At 35.8% G+C, this 26,761-nt stretch overlaps 1 protein-coding gene across 8 annotated transcripts in view; it reads right to left on the reverse strand.

The window, feature by feature from the left end:
* Positions 1-26,761, reverse strand: part of tspan9a (tetraspanin 9a) — a 390,559-nt gene that overhangs the window by 33,455 nt on the left and 330,343 nt on the right. For 4 of the 8 annotated variants that reach the window (XM_087293026.1, XM_087293025.1, XM_087293027.1 and 1 more), the window contains 2 exons: positions 14,846-15,037; positions 10,646-10,720 (listed from right to left, as the gene is read on the reverse strand). In XM_087293026.1, the coding sequence (XP_087149152.1) occupies positions 10,646-10,720; positions 14,846-15,037 (267 nt within the window). Of the gene's footprint in view, positions 1-10,217; positions 10,342-10,415; positions 10,721-14,845; positions 15,095-26,761 lie in introns of those variants that run through there. The other 4 variants (XM_087293028.1, XM_087293030.1, XR_015514757.1 and 1 more) reach the window with 3 other exon arrangements.

Here is a 26,761-nt window from a genome sequence, read left to right on the forward strand (position 1 = left end):
GCACAACATTAGAGGCTAAAAACTGTGAGTCATCTATGGATTAAACCCCAGCCACATCTGAGGAGGCGAAAGTGTGCGGTAATGCTCTTCATCTGTCTCTGTAAGCCTATCCGAAAAAATCACGCTACCGTGCTTTCCCCCCTCCACCCTCCAAACCAGCTAATATAGCTTCATTTGGCCGCCATCCTGTGGCACACGCGCTGGAATGAGGTCATGAGTGTAAAGACGGATGCTCTAATCTGGTGCCTAGCCTTCGCCATCTGCCGCAGTCAGATGGTAGGTCACCGCAGGTCCACGTATGTGCTTTAATCCACTGCATTCACATACAATCGGTAAGGTGGAGACCTGCTACACCAGTGTTTTTCCAACATATCTACAGTAGGGAGACGTCATGCTGAGTTAAAGACTAAAGATGGTAGAAACAATTGAAACATACTGAAACACTTCGCAGTGCTCAAATCATGAAGATGTAAAAATACATTTGAAAGAAGAAGATTTTTCTGTGTGATGTATTTATACATGTGCTTTTTTAGGTGCATCTGTTGAACTGCTTGTTGATCCACAGAGGAACATAAATCAGCTAAACAACTGGCAGCAACCTTTTATATTTAGGCATGCAGACATAATTAAAGGGATAGCCAACCCCGCTCAAAAAATTCTGCCATCATTTACTCACTCTTCACTTGTTAAAGTTTCTTCTGTTGAATAAAAAATTTAAAAAATGTTATGAAGAATGCTGGTTTTCTGCAATTTTCATTTCTTTTTTATGGAGGTTGATGGGTCTCAGCAACCAGACTTCTTCATGATGTCATCTTTTGTGTTTAAGAGAAGAAACAAGCTTGTAAACGTTTAAAACCAAATTATGGAGAGTAAATAATGAGGTAATATTACACTTTTACACCTGCTTCGAATGCTATCACTCGATTGAATGATGAGCCAGTAGGGGCCTTTTGCGCCTACCAGTAGGCTCATCCATCAACATTGTTAATCGGCTATACTAATAGAGAAGTCTCCAGATCCAGATCTGCTTTACATTACTGTGATGGTTGGGTCAAGGGTTGGGGTAGGGGTAGACATTATCAAAATACAATCAAGGGGAAATTTAATAAGTAATATGAATAATTCTCATGATTAATCAGCTATAATAGAGAACACTCCAGATCCAGATCTGTTTTTACATTATTGTGATGGTTGGATTTAGGGTTGGGTTTGGGGTAGACTTTAATAAAAACAATTAATGGGAAATTTAATAAATAATATGAATAATTCTCGTGGTTAATCAGCTATACCAATAGAGAAGACTCCAGATCTGTTTTTACATTACGGTGATGGTTGGGTTTAGAGTTGGGGTAGGGGTAGACGTTAATAACATGCAATTAATGGAAAATTTAGTAAATAATATGAATAATTCTATGATTAATCAGCTATAATAGAGAAGACTCCAGATCCAGATCTGTTTTTACATTTCTGTTATGGTTGGGTTTAGGGTAGGGGGAGGGGTGGACATTAATAAAATACTATTAATGGGAAATTTAATAAATAATATGAATAATTATTGTGTTTAATCAGCTGTACCAGAGAAGACTACAGATCCAGATCTGCTTTACATTACTGTGATGGTTGGGTTAAGGGTTGGGGGTAGTGGTAGACGTTAATAAAATACAATCAACAGGAAATTTAATAAATATTATGAATAATTCTCGTGGTTAATCAGTTATAATAGAGAAGACTCCAAATCCAGATCTGTTTTTACATCACTGTGATGGTTGGGTTTAGGGTTGGGGTAGGCATAGACGTTAATAAAATACAAGTAATAGGAAATTATATAGAAATTATATAAATTATATTGGATTTAGGGTTGGGGTAGGCATAGACGTTAATAAAATACAAGTAATAGGAAATTATATAGAAATTATATAAATTATATAGAATATACTAATAGAGAAGACTCCAGATCTGTTTTTACATTACTGTGATGGACTAAGGGTTGGGTTTGGGGTAGACGTTGATAAAACACAATTAATGGGAAATTTAATAAGTAATATTAATAATTCTCATTACTTTCCGGCCACAGCCATGTGCAGTCTATAGCTGATTAACCATGTGGATGGATGGATGATAAAAGTCTTCTGAGCCTACCAGTGGACTCAAAAGGCCCCTACTGGCCTATATCTATCAGCTGATAACGCCCATTCAGTTGAGTGATAATATTCAAATTGTGAATATTTACTGTGAGGGAAAACTAAGATGGTGGCATAGTCACCCCAATAGCTATTCCAGACCTCATAAAAATGGTGCTTTTATGTATTTTAATGTCATCTATTCATATTCAAAAAGTGTTGATTTACTGAAATCCCCCTGAAATCTGCATAGTCTATCTTAGGCATAGTTAACCATTTAAAGTATATGTAGTTAGATTACTGCTCCAGTATGTTAGCTATGTATAGGTTTAAAACTTATTAACTCTTAAATCCAGTGATGCATTCATATTTATGCTTATATTTATTTACGAGCACTGTGGTCCTGAAAGACATGACATTTCAATCCACATAATGTCCAGACATGTAGCAGAATTACAATAAAGCTCAACTTCATTGGAAGACTTCTGATCTGATGAAGTTCAACCCAAGCATCGCAATGGGAGGAATGGTGATTAAAGCGACTTTGAATGTAGTGTGGTTGTTGGTGCCTGATGCACTGGTCTGAGTGTTACAGAAACTGCTGATGTACACACACTTCCCTCTCTAGGGTTTACTGAGGATGGTTTGAAAAAGGTAACTAGTAAGCAGCAGTTCTTAGTGGAAGGAGGTTAGAGACAAATGGCTATACAATGCAGCATAATAACCGAGGTATATATAGAGCACTTCTGAATGCACAACCTTGAAGCAGATGAGACACATCAGCAGCAGAGCACTCCATTCAGCTAAGTCTCACTTTCTGCTGTAAACTTTGTTTGGCAGGGTCAGCATTTGGCATAAGCAACACGAATACATGGATACATACAATCCTGCTCTGTTTTAAAGTTCAGTTGTTGTGTAAATGAGTAAGGGATATTTTCTTGACATACGTTGTGCTCTTTAGCACCAGTGTCTTGTCTATTCAAGCAAAACGTTTGGCTTTAGCTTTGTGCTTTGTACAGAATGAGCACGCTTTCATACATTGCCAACATAACGTTTTTTTACTCAGAGGTGATAATGAATACCTTGTGATTTGGAGATCAAATAATGGGATGAATTAAACATTCCTCTGATCGCTCACACCAATCCGTGCAGATGAATCGGCTGTGATGGTGATACCCCTGCTGCCAAGTTTTTGTGTTGGAAAATGAAAAGATGTGCTTAAAGGGCTGTATGATGGATACAAACCTATATTTGTCATCTTCTCTCTCTCTATCTCTCGCTACACTGAAGTATCTACCTCATCACAGTGTGTTAAAGGTCACAGAGGTTTCTTATATTGCTAGCGAGAACAACATCAATAGATGGCTGGGGGCTCTCAGAGTGGTCTTTAAAGACTAATACATGTTTGGGTACACCACTTTCAGTCTAGCTTCAGCCCTTGTGTAACCATAAAGTGTCATTTTTAGGGGAAAATTAAGATTTATTCATCACAAGAACATGGAATCCATGTTCTTGTGCATATCAACCAAATACTTTGTTAGAATATTTGGTCGATATGCACCAATTTAAAAATCTGGAATCTGAGAGTTTATTCATTTTTTTATTTATTTTCCTTCAGCTTAGTCTCTTTATGTCATCAGGGGTCGCCAAAGTGAATCAACACTATTTGAAGATGAACAGATTTCATTAAATGACGTAAATGCATGGTTTTTAGGGTCTGGAATGGCCATTGTGTCTGAACATTCCACAATATTGGTTCAATTGGTTTCCCTAAAATTCAATTCACTTCAATTCAGCTTTATTTGTATAGCGCTTTTACAATGTAGATTGTGTCAAAGCACAAACAGCTTCACATAAAGTGTCAAAGCAGCTTCACATAAATGGTCATAGTAACTGGATCAGGGTAGTTCAGTTTTTAGTGTTTAAGTTCAGTTCAGTTTAGCTCAGTTCAGTGTGGTTTGAAGTCATTATTGAGAGTCCAAACACTGAAGAGCAAATTCATCGATGAGCAGGGGTGTCCAAACTCAGTTCTGGAGTTCAGCTCCAACTTCTCTCGATCAACCTCCCTGAAGTTTTTATGCTGCGTCCCAGTTCCCATAATTATACTACACCTTAAAAGTATGTACTTTTTTGTGAAGGAAAAGTTTACACTTTTGAGTGTGCAACAGAAGAGTGTGCAAGCTTTGGGACATACTACTTGGCAGATCGTTGTGTTGCTTAGTTATGCCCCCTGTCAATCATCCACACACCATCCACATTTCTGTCATATTTAATTTCCTACCTTATTGGAGAAGCAGTAGAAGGTTAATCTCCCATTCACAGGTCTTTCATGCAGAGAAATCTCCTCAGGGCTTTGGGTAATTATGCATTCAGACGTTCAAACGCGTCTTTATATAAGTTCAGTATTGTTGTTGCAGATGAAATATAACACAAATAATGTGATTGAAAAGTTTTCCAGTTGGTTAGATATTGACTAATAGTCATTTAAACATCTTTACCGAAGCCTCTCTACTTGACGGTTTGTCTCGCGCATCCATCATGTTTGTAGTTCATTTACACTTTTCATACGCGTTAGTAGTTCTTATCGAATCTGCATCCAATGTACAATGTATTGTGGGCAATATCAGCGGTTAGAGTATGGACGCTTCTACACTTAAATTTTTACTGGAAATAGCAAACCATGCATGAACCTCTGGCATACTTTTTTCAACCTACTATGGTTTGGGACATTTATGATGGATAGTATGCAGATTGGGACGCAGCACTAGTATACCTAGAAAGAGCTTGATTAGCTGGTTCAGGTGTGTTTGACTGGGGTTAGAACTAAGATATGCAGGATACCGGCCCTCCAGCACAGAGTTTGGACAACCCCAGCCTTAAAGTAAAATTTTACCCAAAAATTTACTTACTATTTACTTTACTTCATTTGTAGTTAAACCTTGTGTTTGTATTTAAATGCTTTGCTTCCTTCTGTTGAACACAAAATGAGATATATTGAAGAAGTATTGTTAATGGGACCCATCAACCTCCAAAAAATTCAATGAATGTCCCAGAAACAAACTTTTTTCTAAATATCTTCATTTGTCTCCAACAGAAAGAAGAAACTTGACCAGGTAATGAACCAAAATGATATATATGATATATACACACACACACATATATATATATATATATATATATATATATATATATATATATATATATATATATATATATATATATATATATATATATATATATATATATATATATATATACATACACACACACACACACACACACACACATATATATATATATATATATATATATATATATATATATATATATATATATATATATATATATATATATATATATATATATATATGTGTGTGTGTGTGTGTGTGTGTGTGTGTGTGTGTGTGTGTGTGTGTGTGTGTGTGTGTGTGTGTGTGTGTGTGTGTGTGTGCATTACATTGGACATCAGGTCAGAACTATTGTAATTCCTGAATATTACACCAACATAAAAATAATAATAATATTAAAATAAAAAAAATAAAAATGATTGCTGGTTTAATCTTGAAATCTATTTTTTAAAACCCCAAACATTAAGATTGTAACATTTTTACTTTAATTTTGTGGTTTTTGAGGTACGGATTCCACCTTGTTTTTTAGAAAACTTTATCTTCATCTTCCTCATCACTCCACATGATTTCCACATCTGAGATATTTCCATCTGCTTAATGCTCAAGAACGTCAAGATCTGTTTATTCTGCATATGAAGGTGTTTCAGCAATAAATGAATACATCAATATCATTTTTTTATATATATAAAAAAGTTTAATCAGCAATACTGGAGATTTAAGTCCAGTAACAGATCTGAAACCAATTGTCCATCCTAAAGGACAGACATATTTGAAAAAATCCTGATCTAAAGCTTACAATGTTACAAAAGATTTTAAACTTTAGTTAGTAAGTGCAATACCTCTTTTTTATTATAATTTTTTTACATACAATCTATAAAATATTGGCAAACATATCAATAAATCTGAATAAAAACATTGTAAATGTGGCGTACGTCTGTGTATGGAGTGAAGTGACGCCATTCTGCTCTTCAGTAAAGTGTATTTATCAAATTACAATATCCCGAGTCTTATCGCCATCATCCACTCTCATGGACTGCAAGCTTTAAATTAGATGAAATGCTCAGGAACCATAAAAAATAGGCTGACCTGATGTCCATTGTAATGGACACATGGTCTGAAGGGGTTAAAATGTGCAATATTTACAGTAGGAGGATTACAAAACATCTTTATGGAGCACAATCTTTTTGGCCATTAAAGCATAGCCGGTAGTTGTGACCCATGCAATGCCTTTTTGGGTACTGTACCCAAAGTATGTACTGTAAGGCTGATTTTGTGGCTCAGGGGTCACATATAAAAGTAAACTCTTGTATCTCCACACAATGCAAAGCACAAAATGTAGTTGCAAAAACAAACTAACACAGATGAGAGTAAGCAGAGAAACATGTAGTGTGCTCGGGAAAATGTGGCAGTCGTTTTGCCACTAAAACGCAACATCGGTTTGCGGTCTATGCTTGAGTGTGAGTTACACGCTCCGATAAGACAACCAGGCAGTCCTCGTACCTCGGAGATAGGCAGATCCTAATCTCTAAATGGATTGTGGGTAAGTGAATTACTTTAGCTTCCACAGAGAGCGTGGCAAACTGAGTGAATAATGAACCACCCAGAAATCCTTGACGGGATTTAACACCTCCAAGCATCCTGTCGCACTTTTGGGAAGCGCCCTTGAAAAGGAGGCCATGCAATGCACACTCTGAAAGCATCTGTTTGGTGACGTTTGTGACTCCAACATAGAGGAAACAGGATGTCTGTGTGCGCTGGGTGGGTAGTAATCCACTTGGGTCTGCATGGTGTCGAGAGGTCAAATTGCTCTGTTTTAGACATTCCAGTGGGCACTATATTGCTTCCACTTCTGTGCGTGTATGCTACCCTGAAGGCCATGAGAAACAGCCTGACCACTAAGGCAGGTGGAAGGATTGACCGAGAAAGAGCTCAGCGCCAATTACTTGGTGACAACTGGCCAGGATTAGGCCTTGTTGTGTATGGTGACCGCTGACCTTTGAGTCCTAGCCTGGCGATGAAAACTTTTAACCTGCACTGACAAAGACAAGAGGGGCGGCTGCTCTTTAAAGAGCTCGCTGACCTGATTAAGCTGGGAAATAGGACGGCTTGCTTGAAAACCCAAATGCTGGGTTTCCATCTACATATTTTATGCACATTTTATGGAGATATTACATAAGGAAAAAAGGTGCATAAAAATTGCATACACTTACTCAAGGTGGATGTTTGTTTGTTATGCAAGAAGACGTGCATAAATTATAATAAAACATTTTTTCAAATCAATAATTGAAGTTTAAAGGAATAGCTCAGACAGAAATAAACATGAAAATGTCTGTTTCTCTTCCTCAAGTGGCTTCAAACCTTTATTAGTTTCTTTATTCTGTTAAATAATGATGTAATAATGAACTTCCATAGTAAGAAAAACAAATAGTCAATGGTTACAGGTTTTCAGCGTTCTTCAAAATATCTTATTTCTGTTCAACAGGTTTGGAACAGCTTTAAGGAAATGCATTTTGAGCATTAACATTTAATGTAGATGTGGCTATGGCCCAATCCCAATTCTATTTTTGTACCCCCCTACCCCGTCCCCTTCAGGGACAGGCTTCAAATTTTGCCCCTAAGAAATGGGAAACTACTAAAACACCCGCACACGACCTCATATGTCATTGCGAGCTCTTATGAGATTGAGGACGGCGACTGCTGTAGTTATTCCAGTTGAGTTTTTTTTTGGTATTTATCTTCAGGAAATCACTGAAGGCAATGATATCATGTCATCATAACAATATAATGTGGCAATAATGTTGTAACTGTACTTTGCATTTACACTGTGACCATTTTCATCTATGTAAACACACCATAAACAACATTAACATTATACCAGACACATTTTCAAAGCTGATTCCAAGCCAATAGACCTTTGTGACAAGTTATTTGAGTGTCATCGAGTGACAGATGTGAAAATATGTTGTGGTACTACTATTATACCAGTCAACATTGGGATGCGAAAATAAGGGATATGCCCATCATAATAAGAGATCCCCCCCAACCCCCTTTTTAAAAAACTCTCAAATGACTAAATATGTTAATTTGGAGCTGTTTCTTTGGAAATAAACAGTTAAATGGTCAGTATTGTTTTATTATTAATATTTACAAAAGAACAAATAAATAGTATACATTAGCAGCAAATACATTGGCAAACGGTTCATCATGCATATTCTGATTAACGAGCAACAAATAAATCTCTCATTTATTTAGTTTTTTGTTTGATTACAATTAATAACAGGTGTCACTTTAAAAATACACACATCTAATGTTATAATGAAAGCATTTGATTGCTTTCCTAACTTTTTATGCTCATTTAAAGTGAAATTAGTTGTGTTTGACTAAAACCCCCACCAAGATTGACATCTTTAGATATTATTATTATTAATTATGTGTGTATGTCTGTTTAAACACGCACCCAAAACCCATTTTCACTCCGCTTCAAATCGCGTGTACAGAATTCGTTTGGGAAACTATTCCCAACTAATCCAGTCTATTTATCACTGTGGAGTGCGTCAGCTGACAGTCACGCACCGCTATATGACTGTTTTGAGAATTGCATATGAAGAGAATTGTAATGAAAATGAAAGGGAATCGTCCCATTTTTATATTTATTTCAAAGTGTTTTCCTGCCTAAACAAAGTGAAAGCACAGAACACTTACATTTAAGAGCAAGGGGCGGCCCCTGGTGGTTTAGGGAGGCTCGGCTCTTTAATGTTTATTTGCCACCCTTCTGAGAAAGACTTAAAATACGGGAGAAATACAGTAACATACCTTTACGGGATGATAGCAGGATAGAACTGTAAAATACGGGAGAATCCCGGGAAAAACAGGAGGGTTGACAGGTATGACTACTATACAGTTATTAATATGTATTATGAATAGCTAAATTTAGCATTGTTTCAATCTTATTTTTTAATCATGACGGCAAATCATGAACGTCGTTTTAACTGTATTAAACTAGAAGCTTTTTGTTGTAAAAATTCGTAATAATGACAAAAATAGTAATTTGTGCATCTTCTGACTTCCATGTGCAGCCATGCTGCCGTTGTAGCTGCTGTATTTTGGGAAATTTTCTTACTCCTTCGTTTCGAGTGTGGTTTTGAAAAATATGAGTTTGAAGGGCTCTCTAGCCTTTCCCCTTAGCCCTACGCCTTCAAGCTAAAGATAATTATACACACAGCTACTCTCACATGAGAGGAACGGCTAAGGGGTAGAATTGGGATTGGGCTAATACATAAACTTACATTTATATCTTTGATAGACGCAACCAAAAGCAAATTATATTGCATCAAAATGCACATGTACTGTACATTTGATCAGTTCTTAAACCTATGACCAGTGCTTAATTTGAGCCACATCTTGCCTTATCCTGTTCCGGAAAATGTCAGATATTCGTGTTTTGTGTTCCAGGATTTATTTTAATGGATCCGGCATGAACTTGTGCGTGGTGAATACCTATGTGCACGCATGTATGTGTGTGTGAATGTGTGGGAGAAAGAGAAAATGAGCACAAAGGCTGTGTGGATGATGGCCCTCAACAATCTTTTCTGCCGATCATCTTTCTTATGTTTACAATCACTTTCATTGGGTGGTGGTTATTGTTTCATGTAGAATGAGCTGCGAAAATAAATAATAGCATAGTGGCCTAAATAATATTTGTATTTTCAAAAAGGCAAAGATGCAGTCTAATATCTAAATCTAATAATAAGCCTGATCAAAAGAGATGTTGAGATGATGAAACTGTGCGAATGGATGAGGATGGTAAGCAAAGCGATCTCAAGTCAGCCAGAAAACATGACAGAAAAGGTAACTGTGGGCTCTTGAATATTAGACAGATTGAATCCTTTAATTATTATTATTTTTTTTACTTGGCACATAATAGTGAAATGAACTGAATAGAGATTGTACGTTTTATGTTTGTAGCTACATGATTTTAACCATGACTGACCTATAATGTTAAATATGGCACAAAAAATTCAAATGTGATGTTCTTTTTTGAGCTATCACCGTTATCATCATGTTCCGGGAAAACTGAAATGGTTTGATGGACGCTGGTCACGGTAACTTTTATTTCCTGGTTTTGTTCCCGGAATTATTCATTTACAAATTAAGCACTCCCTATGACCATACGCTACCCACTTACTTATTTGTTTGAGACAAAAAGGAAGATTTACATAAAAGGGATTTATATCATTTGATGATTTACATCATGCCTATTTAGGATGTGGTGCAATACTGCTAGACTGTCCACCATGCAAAATCAAAGCCTTAGAAATCACTGCTAATTAAAGATTAGATAGTGGGATTTGCATGGAAATGAAGAATAATCATTTGTAGAAGATACAATTGGCTTACCTTATCAGAGTAGACGAAGAAAAGAATGAGCAAAATCAGCTCAGCCAGCAGAATAATCAGCAAGACAATGAAGAACTGTAAAAAGAAAATACACAAAGAAAGGAAGTGAGCGATACGATTGAGAAAAAAAAAGAAAAACAGGGAAAGACCTGTCTGAATGAATCATCTCAGCTTTCCACACTCGCTCTCTCCCTCTCATTCTGTTTCACTTCTTCAGCTAAATATTTACACAGCCTTCCACACAGCATGCGCCTGTCAGCCAGTAAACATTATTTCGCTGAGTGCTCGATACATTTTCCAGTCATCTCCTGATGACCGCTCCTGTCAAATCCCATCTGAGACGCAGATTCGGGCCATCTGAAAAACTTTAAGACACTTGTTTATTGAACCTCCACATTGACAGGTTCGCAAAACAAGTTCCCTTCCGCCATTAAAGGAAGGCGAGAATGATTGTGTTGTCTACGTGTGGCCTCGCCAAGCGCTGAATGACAATGTGTGTATATGTCTGCTCTGCCATGACTTTACTCACTGCTCTGGGCCATATGGGATACGTAAATTGGGGCAAAGTTGAAGGAATGGATGTGAAGACTGCAAAAGCTTTGATGGTTCTTCCTTCCTAGACCTCTCAGGGAAGAAAGTGCTACGCCACATCCAGAAACACAGGCCTGACTGCTTAGATCTCAAATCCAGTGACGTGAAAACTCCTCTCTGATGTCTCACTCTCCCTCAGACTTTGGGACAACGCGTATATACAGCGCAGATAGTGAAATCTAAAGGTCAAGCAATTCAAATTTACTCCATCCCATCTAACAGGCATTTAGAGAACCGTATGAACCGAAGACTGGCATTAAAAAGTAATGATACAGGGGTATGGTGATGATGATTCCAGGTTTGACTGGATTATGAATTCTCCAAACGTCACTTCATATACTTGAACTGAACTAAATGTGACTTGTGTTAATTGTACTAAATAAATTGAACAAAATGATGCTTGTTTGGAATCCTATGTCAAGCCCACAAGTGCATATGCCAGAACAAAGCAGAATGACATTGAGGCAGATGTATTATTCACTCTTGTAAATGGCAGAAAAGCACAGCGAGCGACAACCTTTTTCAATTAGACTGTGTCTAACACCATTAGCCGAATGATTGGTGGTGGTGGTGGAGGGAGGGATTGAGAATGAGGGGGAAATCAAAGAGAAAGAACAGTCAAAAAGGGGGGAAAATTATAAAAGCATGTGGTTTAACTCTTGTATTGAAACCAAAACCCCTGAGTCCAATGAGGAGACCTATTTTGCAATGCTGATAATTAGCAAAGCTCTCTGGTCACAGTTTACTTTAAGCCTGTATGTATAATGCATTAAAAAAGTTATTCATAAGGCATAATTCAGTCCATCCTGACGGGGCTTATTTTGAGATGGACTCGCCGGCTGTACATTATCCCACTTCTTACACATCTGCTCACTGTATAAATAAAGGACATGAAATGTTGATTCTAAAGGCAAAAATAATTGATTTATGCGAGGAGATGAATAAAAAGGATGTAAAATGAGCACAATGATGTAGGAAAACTCGTAGTCACAAAAAGTGACTGTGAAAATGGTTGATTATACAATTTAGCACCATACTTTTTTCAATAAGGAGAGTACTGTGATGATGATGACTGCTTTTATTATATACGGCTGTCATTGTGTTATTTTATTCACACAAACATACAACTGAACGCAAGATGTTTAATAGGCCATAATTTGCTTTTTATCAAGACACAACTTTCAGGTGTAGTAAGAATGAGTCTGTAAAGTTTCAAATCCTAATAGATTATTTATTAAACAAAGCAGTAAATATGTTTTTTTTTGTTGAATAATAATAATAATAATAATAATAATAATAATGTTATTAAATGATAATAATAATAATAATAATAATGTGATTCAAAAATAATAACAATAATAATAATAATAATAATAATAATAATAATAATAATCATAATCATAATCATAATCATAATCATAATCATAATAATAAATTATATTAATAATAATGATAATGATAATGGTAATAATAATAATAATAATAATAATAATAATAATAATAATAATAATAATAATAATAATAATAATAATACTTATAATAATAATATATTTTTTTTTAATGTGCAAGTCTCTTTACAAACAAATGAGTTACTGCTAGAAGAGTCTTTACAGCTCTTGTTTCAGTAGCTCCATTAAAAAACAAAAACTGTAAATTTAAATTGCTGACATATGGATTTCTCAGTGGAAATACACATAGTGCACAAACAGAAACTTCAGGTGACATTCAACCAAGTTTTCTTTTGCCTAAACTGTCAAATACAAACAAAACAAAAATCCACACATTGTTAGTTATGTTTGGTAATAGTTGGGTCTCCATCACCCTGTGTTAATGTACATTCTGAACTGTCGCATGAGAAATGAGTAATGCAAACAAATTGTTCAATGAAAACCCGTTAATTTGTAAAAAAAAAAAAGAAAAAAAAAAGAAGATGTTTTTACATTCGCTTAAAGTGGTTTTGGACTTGTGTGAAAAGGGGTTTGTGAAATTGAAATAGAAAAGAATTACCTAAATCAGTGGTCCCCAACCCCTGGGCCATGGACTGGTAATGGTCCGTAGATCAATTATTAATTATTTCAGTTTTATTCATTATCTGAGACTGAACGATCGATTATTTTGAAAAATGTTTGATTTAAAAAAAAATTACCGTATTCTCTCAGTTACATCTCTGTCACGTAAGCGTTAAAATTTAACCAATAAGCTAGCAAAATGAATAAGAAACAGAGATCTTTGGAAAGTTTCTTTGCAAAGGGAAAAAGGCCCAGTGAAGGACCAACAAATGGCCAAGAAACAGATCTGCAACCCATTTGTCAAGAAATCAGGTGAATTTAACATATTTCATTCATTCATTTATTTTCTTGTCGGCTTAGTCCCTTTATTAATCTGGGGTCACCACAACGGAATGAACCGCCAACTTATCCAGCAAGTTTTTACGCAGCGGATGCCCTTCCAGCCGCAACCCATCTCTGGGTAACATCCACACACACATTCACACACACACTCATACACTACGGACAATTTAGCCAACCCAATTCACTTGTACCTCATGTCTTTGGACTGTGGGGGAAACCGGAGCACCCAGAGGAAACCCACGCGAACGCAGGGAGAACATGCAAACTCCACACAGAAACGCCAACTGAGCCGAAGTTCGAACCAGCGACCTTCTTGTTGTGAGGCGACAAATTTAACATATCTAAGCAAGAAAAGATCAACTGCTGGAGATCGCAAATGACGGCAGGGGCCGTTCACAAACTGTATCGCGTCTTTTCTGCACACAAGTTCGTTATTTCCTATGGGTGCACCCACTTGAAAACCTCAAAACCTTTTAGAATGCCACAAGCGCAACGCGAGTCATGTGATGAGAACTGAATGATCAGCTTTATACTTTGTATGGAATATACACATTTTAATAAACTAATTATCTTAGACAAACACAGAACACACAGTGCTTTTTAATTTTCTTCATAAATAAAGCTTGTATCAGAGTTGCATCAAAGTTTCTCAGCTTGTCGTCCTCTGAGAAAATGGTTGAAGGTCGCCTATCAATCTACGTATTGTACTCACTCCCCCCTCCACCGAGCCGCAGAAAAATGGTCAACTGTTGACCGGTCCGTGGTGATTAAAATGTTGAAGACCACTGACCTAAATAAACTATAATATAGCAAACATTACATCCATGTGACTACTCAGCTGTTTCCATTATGCTTGCCTTGCTTAATGTCGATGACCAATACTACGGTCAGCTGCTATGACAGTTTGATAGAAATGCACCTAATTCACATTTGGATGTTTCTTTGTCTTTTGTTTGTTTTGTCTTGCAAACTTTGAAAAAAAAATCAGTATATATCAGTAAATATTAGACCTCTGAAACTAGATCTACTAAGGAAACTCAACTAGTCCTCACCCCATTAAGTCAAAATTATAAACCTTTTAAATATTGTGATGTGACCTTTCATGCATAAACAGAGGCTAAAGGACCAGTAAAAAGCACATGACCCCTTCAACTATAGTTTGACTATTTGTATGCTGCTATATACAGTTTCATTCAGTTCTATTAGTTTGTCTTCACACTTCAGGAATGTAAACGTGTGTAGGAGTGGCAAAACTTACGCTCAGAAGCAGGCACTTGTTTTCCTTGATGGCGCCCAGGCAACCGAGGAAGCCCGTCACCATGACGATGGCGCCTATGGCGATGACCATGTTGGCAGCGGAGAGAGAGGGGAAGGAGGGGGAGAAGGTGGCGAAGCTGCCTTGAGAAACAGACAGCCAGATTCCAACTCCCAGCAGCCCACAGCCACACAACTGCAGACAGAAAGAACAGATTATCAGATACTGATGCGTTCTGGAACATCTGTACAACTACATTCAATATGTGCCACAGATACCAGATGGACAATAACCCAACAAATGTACTGACACTACTTTACCCAAGTACAATTTTTGAGTATCTATACTTTATCCGAGTATTTTTAGGAAACATTTACTTCACTACAATTCATAACAAATTGTTGTACTTTTGAACTTCACTACATTTTTTAAAGTATTTTATTTATCAACCAGTAAAATGGTCAGGAGGAGCAGAATCTTTTCAGTTAATCTGCTGAATCAGTTCACATTCCAGAATGAATGTTTTAATTTGTGAATTGAACATATCTGATGCAACTGTTCAGGAGTCAATAACTCACTGATTCAAATGAGTCACTCCTAGCGAGCCAATTACTTATGATTCAAATGATCCAGATAGAGCAAAGTCTCCGGTTAAGGAATTACTGATTCAAATGAGCCGCTCATAGTGAGCCAATTACTTATGATTCAAATGATTCACATAGAGCAAGGTATCCAGTTAATGATTCACTGATTCAAATGAGCCACTCATATTGAGTCTATTACTTACTGATTCAATTGAGCCACACAGAGCAAAATCTCCAGTTAGCGACTCATTGATTCAAATGAGCCACTCATAGTGAGTCAATTATTACTTATTGATTCAAATGAACCACTTGGAGCAAAGTCTCCAGTTAACGACTCACTGATTCAAATGAGCCACACATTCATTCATTCATTTATTTTCTTTTTGGATTAGTCCCTTTATTAATCTGGGGTCGCCACAGAGGAATGAACTGCCAACTTATCCAGCATATGCTTTACCCAGCGGATACCCTTCTAGCTGCAACCCATCACTGGGGAACATCCATACACACTCATTCACACACATACACCACAGATAATTTGGCTTACCCATTTCACCTATAGCACATGTCTTTAGACTTGTGGGGGAAAACAGAGCACCTGGAGGAGATCCAAGCGAACACAGCAAGAACATGCAAACTCAGACAGAAATCCCAGTTGACCCAGCCAAGGCTCAAACCAGAAACCTTCTTGCTTTGAGGCCATTGTGCTACCCACTGTGATACAGTGAAGACCATGTGCCACTCATTGCAATTCAAATGATCCACACAAAGCAAAGTCTCAAGTTAACAACTCACTGATTCAATTGAGCCACACAGAACAAAGTCTCCAGTTAACAACTCACTGATTCAAATGAGCCACTCATAGTAAGCCTATTACTTACTGATTCAAACGATCCACATAGAGCAAGGTCTGCGGTTAACGACTCACTGATTCAAGTGATTCACTCAGAGTGAGTCCACAGTTAGGGATTCACTGATTTTTAAACTGATTTAACAAAATGTAAGTTGCTAATGCTGAACTTAAGGATTTGTTATGGTAAGTGAAAATAATATATTGAGGCCATGAGTGTAAAGTAAATCTACTGTAAAAGGTCAATCTGTTTAAACCCACTATGTAAAATGCTTGAATGTGGAAATGTCTATACTGCATTTGTATATTACCAATTGAATTTAACAACTAAAGAATATTAAAATGACACAAATAATGCCTGTGTATTTGCTCCACTACTTTAGGACATAATAGATATAAAAATAGTATGTTTGGAGTTTTCTTAAAATATAGCGTACAGATTTTAAAATATATTTCATATCTACATTTGACAGAGTACATTTACAAACAATGTTTGTACACTGGAATCAATTATCAGTATAGCTATCAGTGCATGACAAGTTTTATTAACACATAAATATAATATAATCTTGTTTTCTTGCAAGATAGTTAATGCATTATCAATAATTATTACTTAAGTATAAAAGTTGTTACTTAAATTACATTAAATAGGAGTATTTATGTTGGGAAAAAAAAGTATTATTTTTGTCTCGTTTTTTATTGAACCATTCTATTTGTATTGCTTAAAGGTGATATATTAACTTTTTCTCTTGAGTGTGATATGCTGGGTTGTTTTAGATCTGCAGCTAAACTTCCTGTGAGCAGAGATGGGTTAAAAAATGAACAAAAAGTGCAGTTGTGAAGTCTTTTAATGTTGTGCAGAGAATTCGTAAAAAAAGAGGATGTATGTATGGGTGCGGCCAATGGAGGACTGGAGAACGATTGACAAGTGACAAGTTCCACTAAACTCCTCCTAATAATATCAGCTGCGTATAAAAGCTCTAGTCAGAAAATTTAAATTGTTGCATAGCTCCTGAATGCAATTTTTGCATTGCATTGAGGATACCAGAATTCTGTGAATCAAATTATTTATTTGTATCCAATAAATTACTAAGATTTTTGACATTAAAGAAAACCCTCTCCTGACCTTTTTATTAAACACGCATGGAATTGTTTAAATGTTTCAACACTTAATGTTGATTTGCCCATAGACAAATATTACTAGAAATGTAGCATTGCTATCCTGAGCTCAAATTAAGTTTGGAGCATCATTTAAGCTGAATAGCAAAAAATGTAATACAACAGCAGATTATTGCAGTGCATGCTGAAACTTCAACAAGCAATAATTTGCCATGCCTACAGGCTCCCCCAGGGGGCACACACCACCTGCAAACTTTGCCCCCTGTGGGCCACACCATCATCTTGATAAAACAAGGCTGTCCATTGACATTTACGTACACCCACAAGAGTCCAGCTGTGAATATGTAATGTTTACAGGAGCTTCTGATTGACAACGCTTAGAGGAGAGCCTGTTTTCCCCATCAATCTGTGATAAGGCCACAAAGTGATGCCCGCAGAGATGACGAGGACGGAGAGGCTGACATTTCCTCCGCTCTTATTGAAATATCCAAAGCAATCTCCTTGTGAATAAGAAATCACACCCACCACTGATAAACAGACAGACGCCGCACAGCGAATCAAAAAGCTTCATAAGTGTGAACGCCGTTGTCGCTGAAACGCTAACATGTTCATCGGAGATGAAAGGGAACCAGACTGATCTTTTTTTTTTTTTCAGATGATGTAAATAATTGATCGCTTTTACATATGCTTTCATTTGCTTTCAAGCACAGACAAGACAAGTTAACTGAAGTGCTCGACAATGCCTTCGAGATCTAAACTCGAGGGTTGCAAGGGATTTGAGGAAGAAATCAAATAAAATGAATTTTGTCAATCTTGGTGGTCTCATATTAGTTCAGAGGATCAACTTTTACGTTAAAAAAATCATAAAAATGTAATGTATATATTTTAAAGTCACTGTGTACGTCTATTTAACGTTATCCTATCAGGATTATTTCATCAGTGGTAAATAAGTAAATGAATAAATAAATAAATGAATAAATGAATAAATGAAAAAATAAATAAATAAATAAATGAATAAATAAATAAATAAATAAATAAATAAATAAGTGGATTGATTCAATAAGTCATTGTCCTCTGCTATAATCTACATGGCGGTTATACTTCAAAATGTACATGCAAAATAATCATTAAAAATATTTTAACAAATTTAGTAGATGCTTGGTAAAAAAGAAAAAAAAAATGTATTTGCTTTTTTTTGACAAGACAAGTTAACTGAAGTGCCCGACAATGCCTTCGAGATCGAAACTTGAGGGTTGCAAGGGATTTGGGGAAGAAATCAAATAAAATGAATTCTGTCAATCTTGGTGGTCTCATATTAGTTCAGAGGAACAACTTTTACTTTAAAAAAGTCATAAACATTTTTAAAGAGTTAAAATTTAACTTTAAAATTTTAAAATTAAAGAGCCCCTATTATGGTTTTTTGAAAATGAACTTCTCTGCAGTGTGTAGCACAGCACTAACTGAATGAAAACATCCAGCTGAGGTTTAAATCTGAAGTGCACTGTGATTAAAACTATTGATTCTTTAACAAAATAGTCGACTCAGAGTCGAACAAATGAATCGTGTTAGGTTCGGATCTTTTGCTTGAACATGTCAACGTTGATATGGTACATCACCATGGTTCTGGTAAAACGTGAACGTGTCTATCCCTTCAGACACTAGCAGAGTGCGGGGGATCACAAGACTGATCAAGCTGATGATCACTGACAGATGGAGACTCAGCTGCTGGGAATAAAGGCTTAAAGTTCATTTTGACAACATTACCACAGTATAGACAACCTAGTGCTGTGTTTGTTCCTGTCATTTTTCTGATTTTTGATACAGTAACCTACGCTGCAATGCAGGATTCGCCAGCCATTTGATATTAAAGGAAGAAGCAGCAGAGACTATTAGTATGGGAATTTGTTAGACTTTGACAAGGACTTTGTCAGTAACTGTTACTATTCATATGGTCCAGTTTCTTCTTCTGAACTCGCGATTCTCTGTTATTTGACTTTGCTATGGCCACCATCAGCTGTTGCTTACATTTTCACAATTTTCAAAATAGCTCAACTTTTGCCACTGTCTGAATAATACAGAATGTGTCTTGTTGTTATTACTTGGGGTTAGGTTTAAGAGAAGAGCAATATGCTAGTGTTTAACTGCATTGCTTTATTGCATTCCTGCATTGATATCTTGCATACTCTGCATGCTACTTCATAGCCGTGGTGGGCGTTTCTCTCTGTTTTGCACTGAACCCAGTCAGCCAATCATAACAGACTGGGTCATCACATCAATCAGCTCAGATTAGCTTCGCGCTTAAGGTGGGGTTTGGGAACAAATGAATCTCTAAACTAATTATATGGGAGTCATTGGGATAATTAGCTAAAAATAAATGCATATTATAAGACAATGAAAGTGTTTTTTGACCTTGCATGCATATCAGCCTGTTGTTGGAGACCCCCCCAAACCAAAATATGACCTTATAATGCAAAAAAGGGGCTCTTAAAGTGGCGCATATGTTTCTCTTAGCTAGAAGAAGAAAGAGAGCTAGTGAGTAAATTACAGTAAGAGCTAAGTGATATGACACAGTGCATAAATGTGCATTAAACCCTTATACTCGGCATACACTTTCATTTGCTTTCAAGCATAGACTAGAATGTTAACTGAACTCCTCGACAATGCCTTCGAGATCTAAACTCGAGGGCTGTGAGGGATTTGGGTAAGAAATCGAATAAAAGAAATGTCTTCAGTCTTGTTGGTTGAAATGATCAGCACGCTCTTCTTTTGGAGATAAAGAAGGCTGTGAGAGACGAAGAGCCTGTGTGTATCTCACATTTGGCAGGTTAAAAGTGGGCACTGATGCACTATTTGGTGAGAGAGCACTTTAGCCTGAGGGTTGAGGGCCACTTTTAATGCCCCGAGAGGTGAGAAACGGCTCTGTGCTAATGTTACATGGAGAACTCGATGCATCAACATCCACAACGTGAAGTAGGGAGTTGTCAAATAACCTGAGATGAAGCAAACTTTAGTGAAAGCGGATTACTTATTTAGCTTGATGCGAATGCAAACAAGGATGTGAGGGATACGAGTACATATCATGTTAGATATTTTTATACATTTTGATGAAGTATTATGTAATAATTGGATTGTGATTGATACCCAAGAAAATGAGAGAGTGACAGTGTTGTCAGATTCAATCTCTTGTATGACTTTAGTCTTATTTACCATGACCTGCAGAAGTTTAACTATATATATATATATATATATATATATATATATATATATATATATATATATATATATATATATATATATTTATATATATATATATATATATATATATATATATATATATATATATATATATATATATATATGTATATATATATACATACATACATACACACACACACACACACACATATATATATATATATATATATATATATATATATATATATATATATATATATATATATATATATATATATACACACACACACATACACACAGTTGGAGTCAGAATTATTAGCCCCCCTTTGATTTTTTATTCTTTTTTAAATATTTCCTAAATGGTGTTTAACAGAGCAAGAAAATTCTAACAGTATGTCTGACAATATTTTTTCTTCTGGAGAAAGTCTATTTCAACTTGAATAAAAGTTGAAAAAAAAAAGAAAAAAATACATTTTGAGGTTAAAATGATTAGCCCCTTTAAGATATATATATATATATATATATATATATATATATATATATATATATATATATATATATATATATATATATATATATATATATATATATATATATACACACACACACACACATTAACTTGACTTGCCTAATTACCCTAACCTGTCGAGTTAACCTAATTAGTTAAGCCTTTAAATATTACTTTAAGCTGTAAAAAAGTGTCTTGAAAAATATGTAGTAAAATATTATATACTGTCATCTTGGTAAACATAAAATAAATCAGGTATTAGAGATGAGTTATTAAAACTATTACATTTAAAAATGTGTTGAAAACAATCTTCTCTCTGTTAAACAGAAATTGGGGGGAAAATAAACAGGTGGGCTAATAATTGGGGGGGGGGGGGTAATAATTCTGACTTCAGCTATATATGTGAAGATATGTTCAATACCTTTTTAAAATCCTTTAAAATGACTTTACTGTCATTTTGCTCAAATTCATGCATAACTAATACACATAAAATATATATTTTTTTCACAATATTTTTTTTTATATTTTCATAATATTGTATTTTTTGTCATTTTGATCAATTTATTGCATTGATAAAACTAATTTGAAATAGATTTTTTATTTATACAATTCTTTGTGAGTATTGTCAAAGTTTAAAACATACAAAAGTAAATATCAAATAAATGTTTGGTAACACTATTTTGATGGTCTAATTGAGTATTCGTAGACTCTCTGCTTAATATCTGCTGATACTGCTCCTTCAACAGACATTTAACTGACTATAACAAACTTTGCAAGTATGTATCGACTTACAGTAACCTACGTATAATCTAATGAGTATTAGTTGGCATATAGATGCAATGCAACTTAAAAAAGAACCATCAAAATAAAGTGACCAAATGTTTTTTGTGTGTTTTTCTGTCATTTTAACAACTGTAGTGGTTTTTACCACTTTTTTTACCACAAAATTTATTATTAAAACTTAACAAAAACAAACAAATTAATTAATGAAATGATTATAATTTTTTTTAGCAAAAACCCACTTTAATAAATAATATTATGCCTTAATTATAGTTAATCTTTCAGTGCTCAAGTTAGATTTACACTATCAGTGAAACACAACGTAAAATTAAAGTTTAAAAGATGTTTTTTCTTCTTCACAATCCAGTAATAATCAAATGGATAAAACATTTATATTTACAACATGTTGCATCAATGCACCACAATGCTCATTTGCATTTAAAATATGAAAAACACAAGATTGCCTAAGCGCTATATTTCTTTATGGTAATGCACGATTGAGGGTTAAGCTAACAGACTAATCTGCATTTAACAACATCATTTCTCAAACCACTAAGCCATTTCATGTCCATCCATCATGCAGCATTTATAAGCGTCAGAGTGACTGAAGGTCATTAGCATTAGCAGGGTCCTACAGCCTCTGCATGGCTTTAAACATCCTCAAACGTTTACCAAGTCAAAGCACGCCTGGAAACATCGACCACACTGCTAACCGGCACCTCCGACCATCCTTCAGGCGGTGTGCAATTTGAATTCATTTACCTTATTTGTAAAAGCTCTCCTGTGATTGAAACCACAGCCTGCGCCGTCACATCAAAAACTCCAGGAAAGAGGCTAAGGTGAAAAGCAGGGCCAGAATGTGAGAGAACACATTAGAGAGGGGAAAAAAGGCTGGGGTCGAGGTGCAACGTGAAGGGAAAGACAGAAAAAAGAGTCCTCGGTGCTACCACAAAGTCCTGAAAGCCCCGAAAAAGGAGGACGTAATGGTGCATTAGCCATGTGTGCCTCGACAGGGGACATAAATGGAAGCTTTGTTCTTCTCTGATGAGTCTCGGATGAAAAAAAAATTAAAAAGGGATGAGAGAGAGAGGGATTCTGCCCTCTTGCATCAGCTCGAACTTGTTTTGGACCAACTCACTGGGCAGACTTAATAATTAAACACCCAGCTGAGCTCAGCACTCCGAGAGTCTCTTCTTGACTCTTCTGTTTGTAGTATTTTTAAACACTCTTTAAAAACAAGTCAGGGGAAGACAACATGAAATCAATTATATGAAGTGAGTGTTAATTAAAGATGTCAAAAAATGCTGGGTTCCACACAATTTTTTAAGTTGTCCCAGCAAAATTCACCTAAGTCAACTTAATTGTTTTTGCAAATTAAAGTGGATTGAACACGGAACAATTAAGCAGTCTCAAAAAAACCTCAAGAATTGCATTGATTCAGCTTATTTTAAATAAGTAGTTTGAAGCAGAAAAAATATAGAAATAAATGAAGAAATAAGAAAACAAAAATACCTAAATAAATAAATAAATGCATTTAAGTGTTGCTGTCACAATTTTTATATAAGTCCAGAGGATCAACCTTTACTAAAACATTCATAAAAATGTAAGGTCACTGTGAAGATTTATTTAAAGTTATTTAAAGTTAATCCTATTATTTTATGAGTTATGTTTATTATAAAGCAAATTATAAATAAATAAAAAAAGAAATGAGTAAATAAATAAATGAATGAATGAATGAATGAATGAATGAATGAATGAATGAATGAATGAATGAATGAATGAATGAATAAATAAATAAAAATACATGTGCAAAATAATCATAAAAATATTGTAACTGATTGAGTAGATGATTGTAAAAAAATTCTTAAGTGCTGCATATTTTTATATTAGTTAATGAGCTATAGAGTAAATTACAGTAAGAGCCAAGTGATATGAACAGTGCATAAACATGCATTAAACCCTTATACTCAGCAGACGACATGTGTTTGTTGCCTCATTACAAACCTATGCAGCAAATTTTATGATATGCATGTTAAATTTACATTTAAGCAGACCTTATGCCTCTTCAGGGTGGCACTGAATAAATTAATACTGCATATATACAGCAGTTTATGTTCTGACAAGCTGCAAACACTCTATGGCCATGGATGGCTGCCTGCTTCACAAAAATGCATATCCTTCCTTAAAGCCTGTTTCCAAAATAAACAATCAAAAAGTTCTACAAAAAGCCCTACAAGCTCACAGTATATCATTTCTATGTACCAGTTTTATTTTGCAGCTTTGCCTCTTTACAGTATATCCAGATGTTCATTCTAATCCACCTTGGACAAACGTACAACCATGTAGCCGAATCTCTGATGTGGAGAGGGTTTCGAGCAGCAGCCAACAGCAAACTCTCTGGAAAAGATGTGCCAGACTAAGAAGCTGTTTCTGCCAGTGAGTGAGTTGGCAAAAATAAATCATTTCACACAATGTACTTTTTGTGCTTAAATAAATCGCTACTATACATTTATGTCTATTATTTTACAATTAGAAAAAAAAGTGATATGTGAAATTACTAAAATACTTGTTCAAAACCTTCAGTACATGTGTTCATCAAACTGCTTCTCCAATTGTATTTATGACATTGCCATTAATTTCAAAACATTTATTCAGGAGATGTGTGGCTTTTGACTTACTATTTTTTTCTGTATTCCTCCAGGACTAATTTCAAGTGATTGTTTATGATATAATAACATGTTTAGTGCAGTACAATTTCTTTTAACTTTGCTTAAGCATCTTTAACTTATTTCATTTTGAGTATTATACATTCTAGATGATGGATAGTAAAGCCCAAAGTGTCTTCATTCCAAAGATACACAAACTGTGAATGTAGACTAAATTATTCAGCGACTGTTACTGTTTTAGTTTGGGAAGGTCATTTTTGAGAAAGTGGCTCTGATGGTGAGGGAGAGAAGGACACTTAGATGGACTGTATTAAAGCTCAAAGTGCCTTCTTGACTGTCAAATGATACCTAATTTGTGTTTATAGCTCACTAGCGTCAAGAACTGTTACTATTTAAAGTTAGGTAGGTGTAAATCCCTTAAGTTTGTCCTGGCTAAGAGGTTAAATTAGATTTTTTTTAAAGAACATGGATTAAAATAAACAAGGTCACACTTTATTTTGATGGTCCGTTTGTTGAATTTAAGTCACATTGCATCTACATGCCAACTAATTCTCATTAGATTAGATTGGATTGTTAGGTTGGGCTTAGGGTTTGTGTGTAAGTTGACATGTACTTGCAAAGTTTCTTATGGTCAGTTAAATGTTTGTTGAAGGAGCAGTATCAGCAGATATTAAGCAGACATTATACTAATACTCAAATGGACCATCAAAATGATGAGAACACTTTCGAGAACACTTTCATATTTCAAGTTATTGGTTTTATAAGTTTATTATTTCCAAGGTTTCAATAATCCTGGACCTGGCCGTATCGCGAGCAGCTGCTATGGTGGTTATGGAGGAATGGAGGATCCTTGTAAGACCCCAGTGACAGACGAGTCCTCGCAGTGATCCTAAAGGGACAGCCTGCACACCTGCAGCTTCTCCACGATGGACGTCCAGCGTTCTCCAGCCTCCGACGCCTAGACTGCAGCTCTGCACAAGACGTTTGGCCATAGCAGAAATGGTCATGCCCAACTGAGCCTGGTTTCTCTCAAAGTTTTTTAATTATTCACTTTTGCCAATTGGTAAAGTTTTTTCCTTAATGCTGTTGCCACTGGCTTGCATGGTTCAGGACCCGTGGAGTTGCGCATCAGTGCACTAAACTAAACTGAACTTCAATACTAAAAACTGAGCTGGCACTGTTTCAATTTACTCTAATCTTCTATGTGAAGCTGTTTTGACACAATCTACATTGTAAAAGTGCTATAGAAAGAAAGACGAATTGATTTGAATTGAAAAATACAATTTGTTGTCCAGATGATGGCCAAATTGGTAATCCTTTTAGCCACAGCAAGAGATATTGCTTATTCCATGATTACTGATTAAAGGCCTTCGAACAGGCTACTTGTCCATAACAAATGTGGATGGGATAATATAAAGAACCTCAATGGGTTATCAGTTCATCAGTGCAGCTGGATTTCCTCACCAGTTCAGAGCTAAACAAAGTAAGGATCAGCTTTGGTTATGTTTCTTCAACAGGAGTTGGGCCTCTTATAAAGCTACGTGGCAGAGTTAATGCAAATATTTATCAGAAGCTCCTTTTGCAGCATGTGGTTCCTTCCCTGCATATAATCAGCCAGCAATTTCTATGCAGGACAGTGAGCCCATCAAATGACACATATGTTTTTATTCCTTCTCGGTTAGAGTGCAATAAGTAAAAGAATCTAATACTTTCCATCAGAATGAGTGACGTTCACTCTGCTAGAATCGGAGGTGTCAGTCACAACCGAAGCTACAGCTGCAGGCTCAAGCTGGTGTTTCACCGCATCTTAACTATTACTGAATATGTGTGGGAGAAGCCTTGCATCCCACCGTCAAAGCTGCATTTTCAACAGATGCGCTCGGATGGATTAGAAGCAACATGTAAAATGTGCCTAAGTATATCAATGTACCACAGGGTTTGAGGGGATGTTCATGTTTGATGCTCTCCGTTTGTTTTGAAAAGCTATATTTACAGCGGCACAACTAATGCTAAGCTGCTGCTGGAGTTGAAAGGCGACATGGCAGTTTGCAGACTCCTGAGTAAACAAAGTGTCTCAGAAAGGACATTTATCATGGGACGCCTGTCTCACGATGCTGTACCCAACTTGGTTTGCCTTAAGCAGAGCCTCTGAGGAATAAACACTGGCTGGTTGAACACACACACCGCCTTTCACCTCCGATTTCTCACCGGATAAAG

Source organism: Danio rerio, chromosome 18, assembly GCF_052040795.2.
Source record: "Danio rerio strain M-AB ecotype USA chromosome 18, GRCz13ab, whole genome shotgun sequence".
In the NCBI taxonomy this organism is placed as follows: domain Eukaryota; kingdom Metazoa; phylum Chordata; class Actinopteri; order Cypriniformes; family Danionidae; genus Danio; species Danio rerio.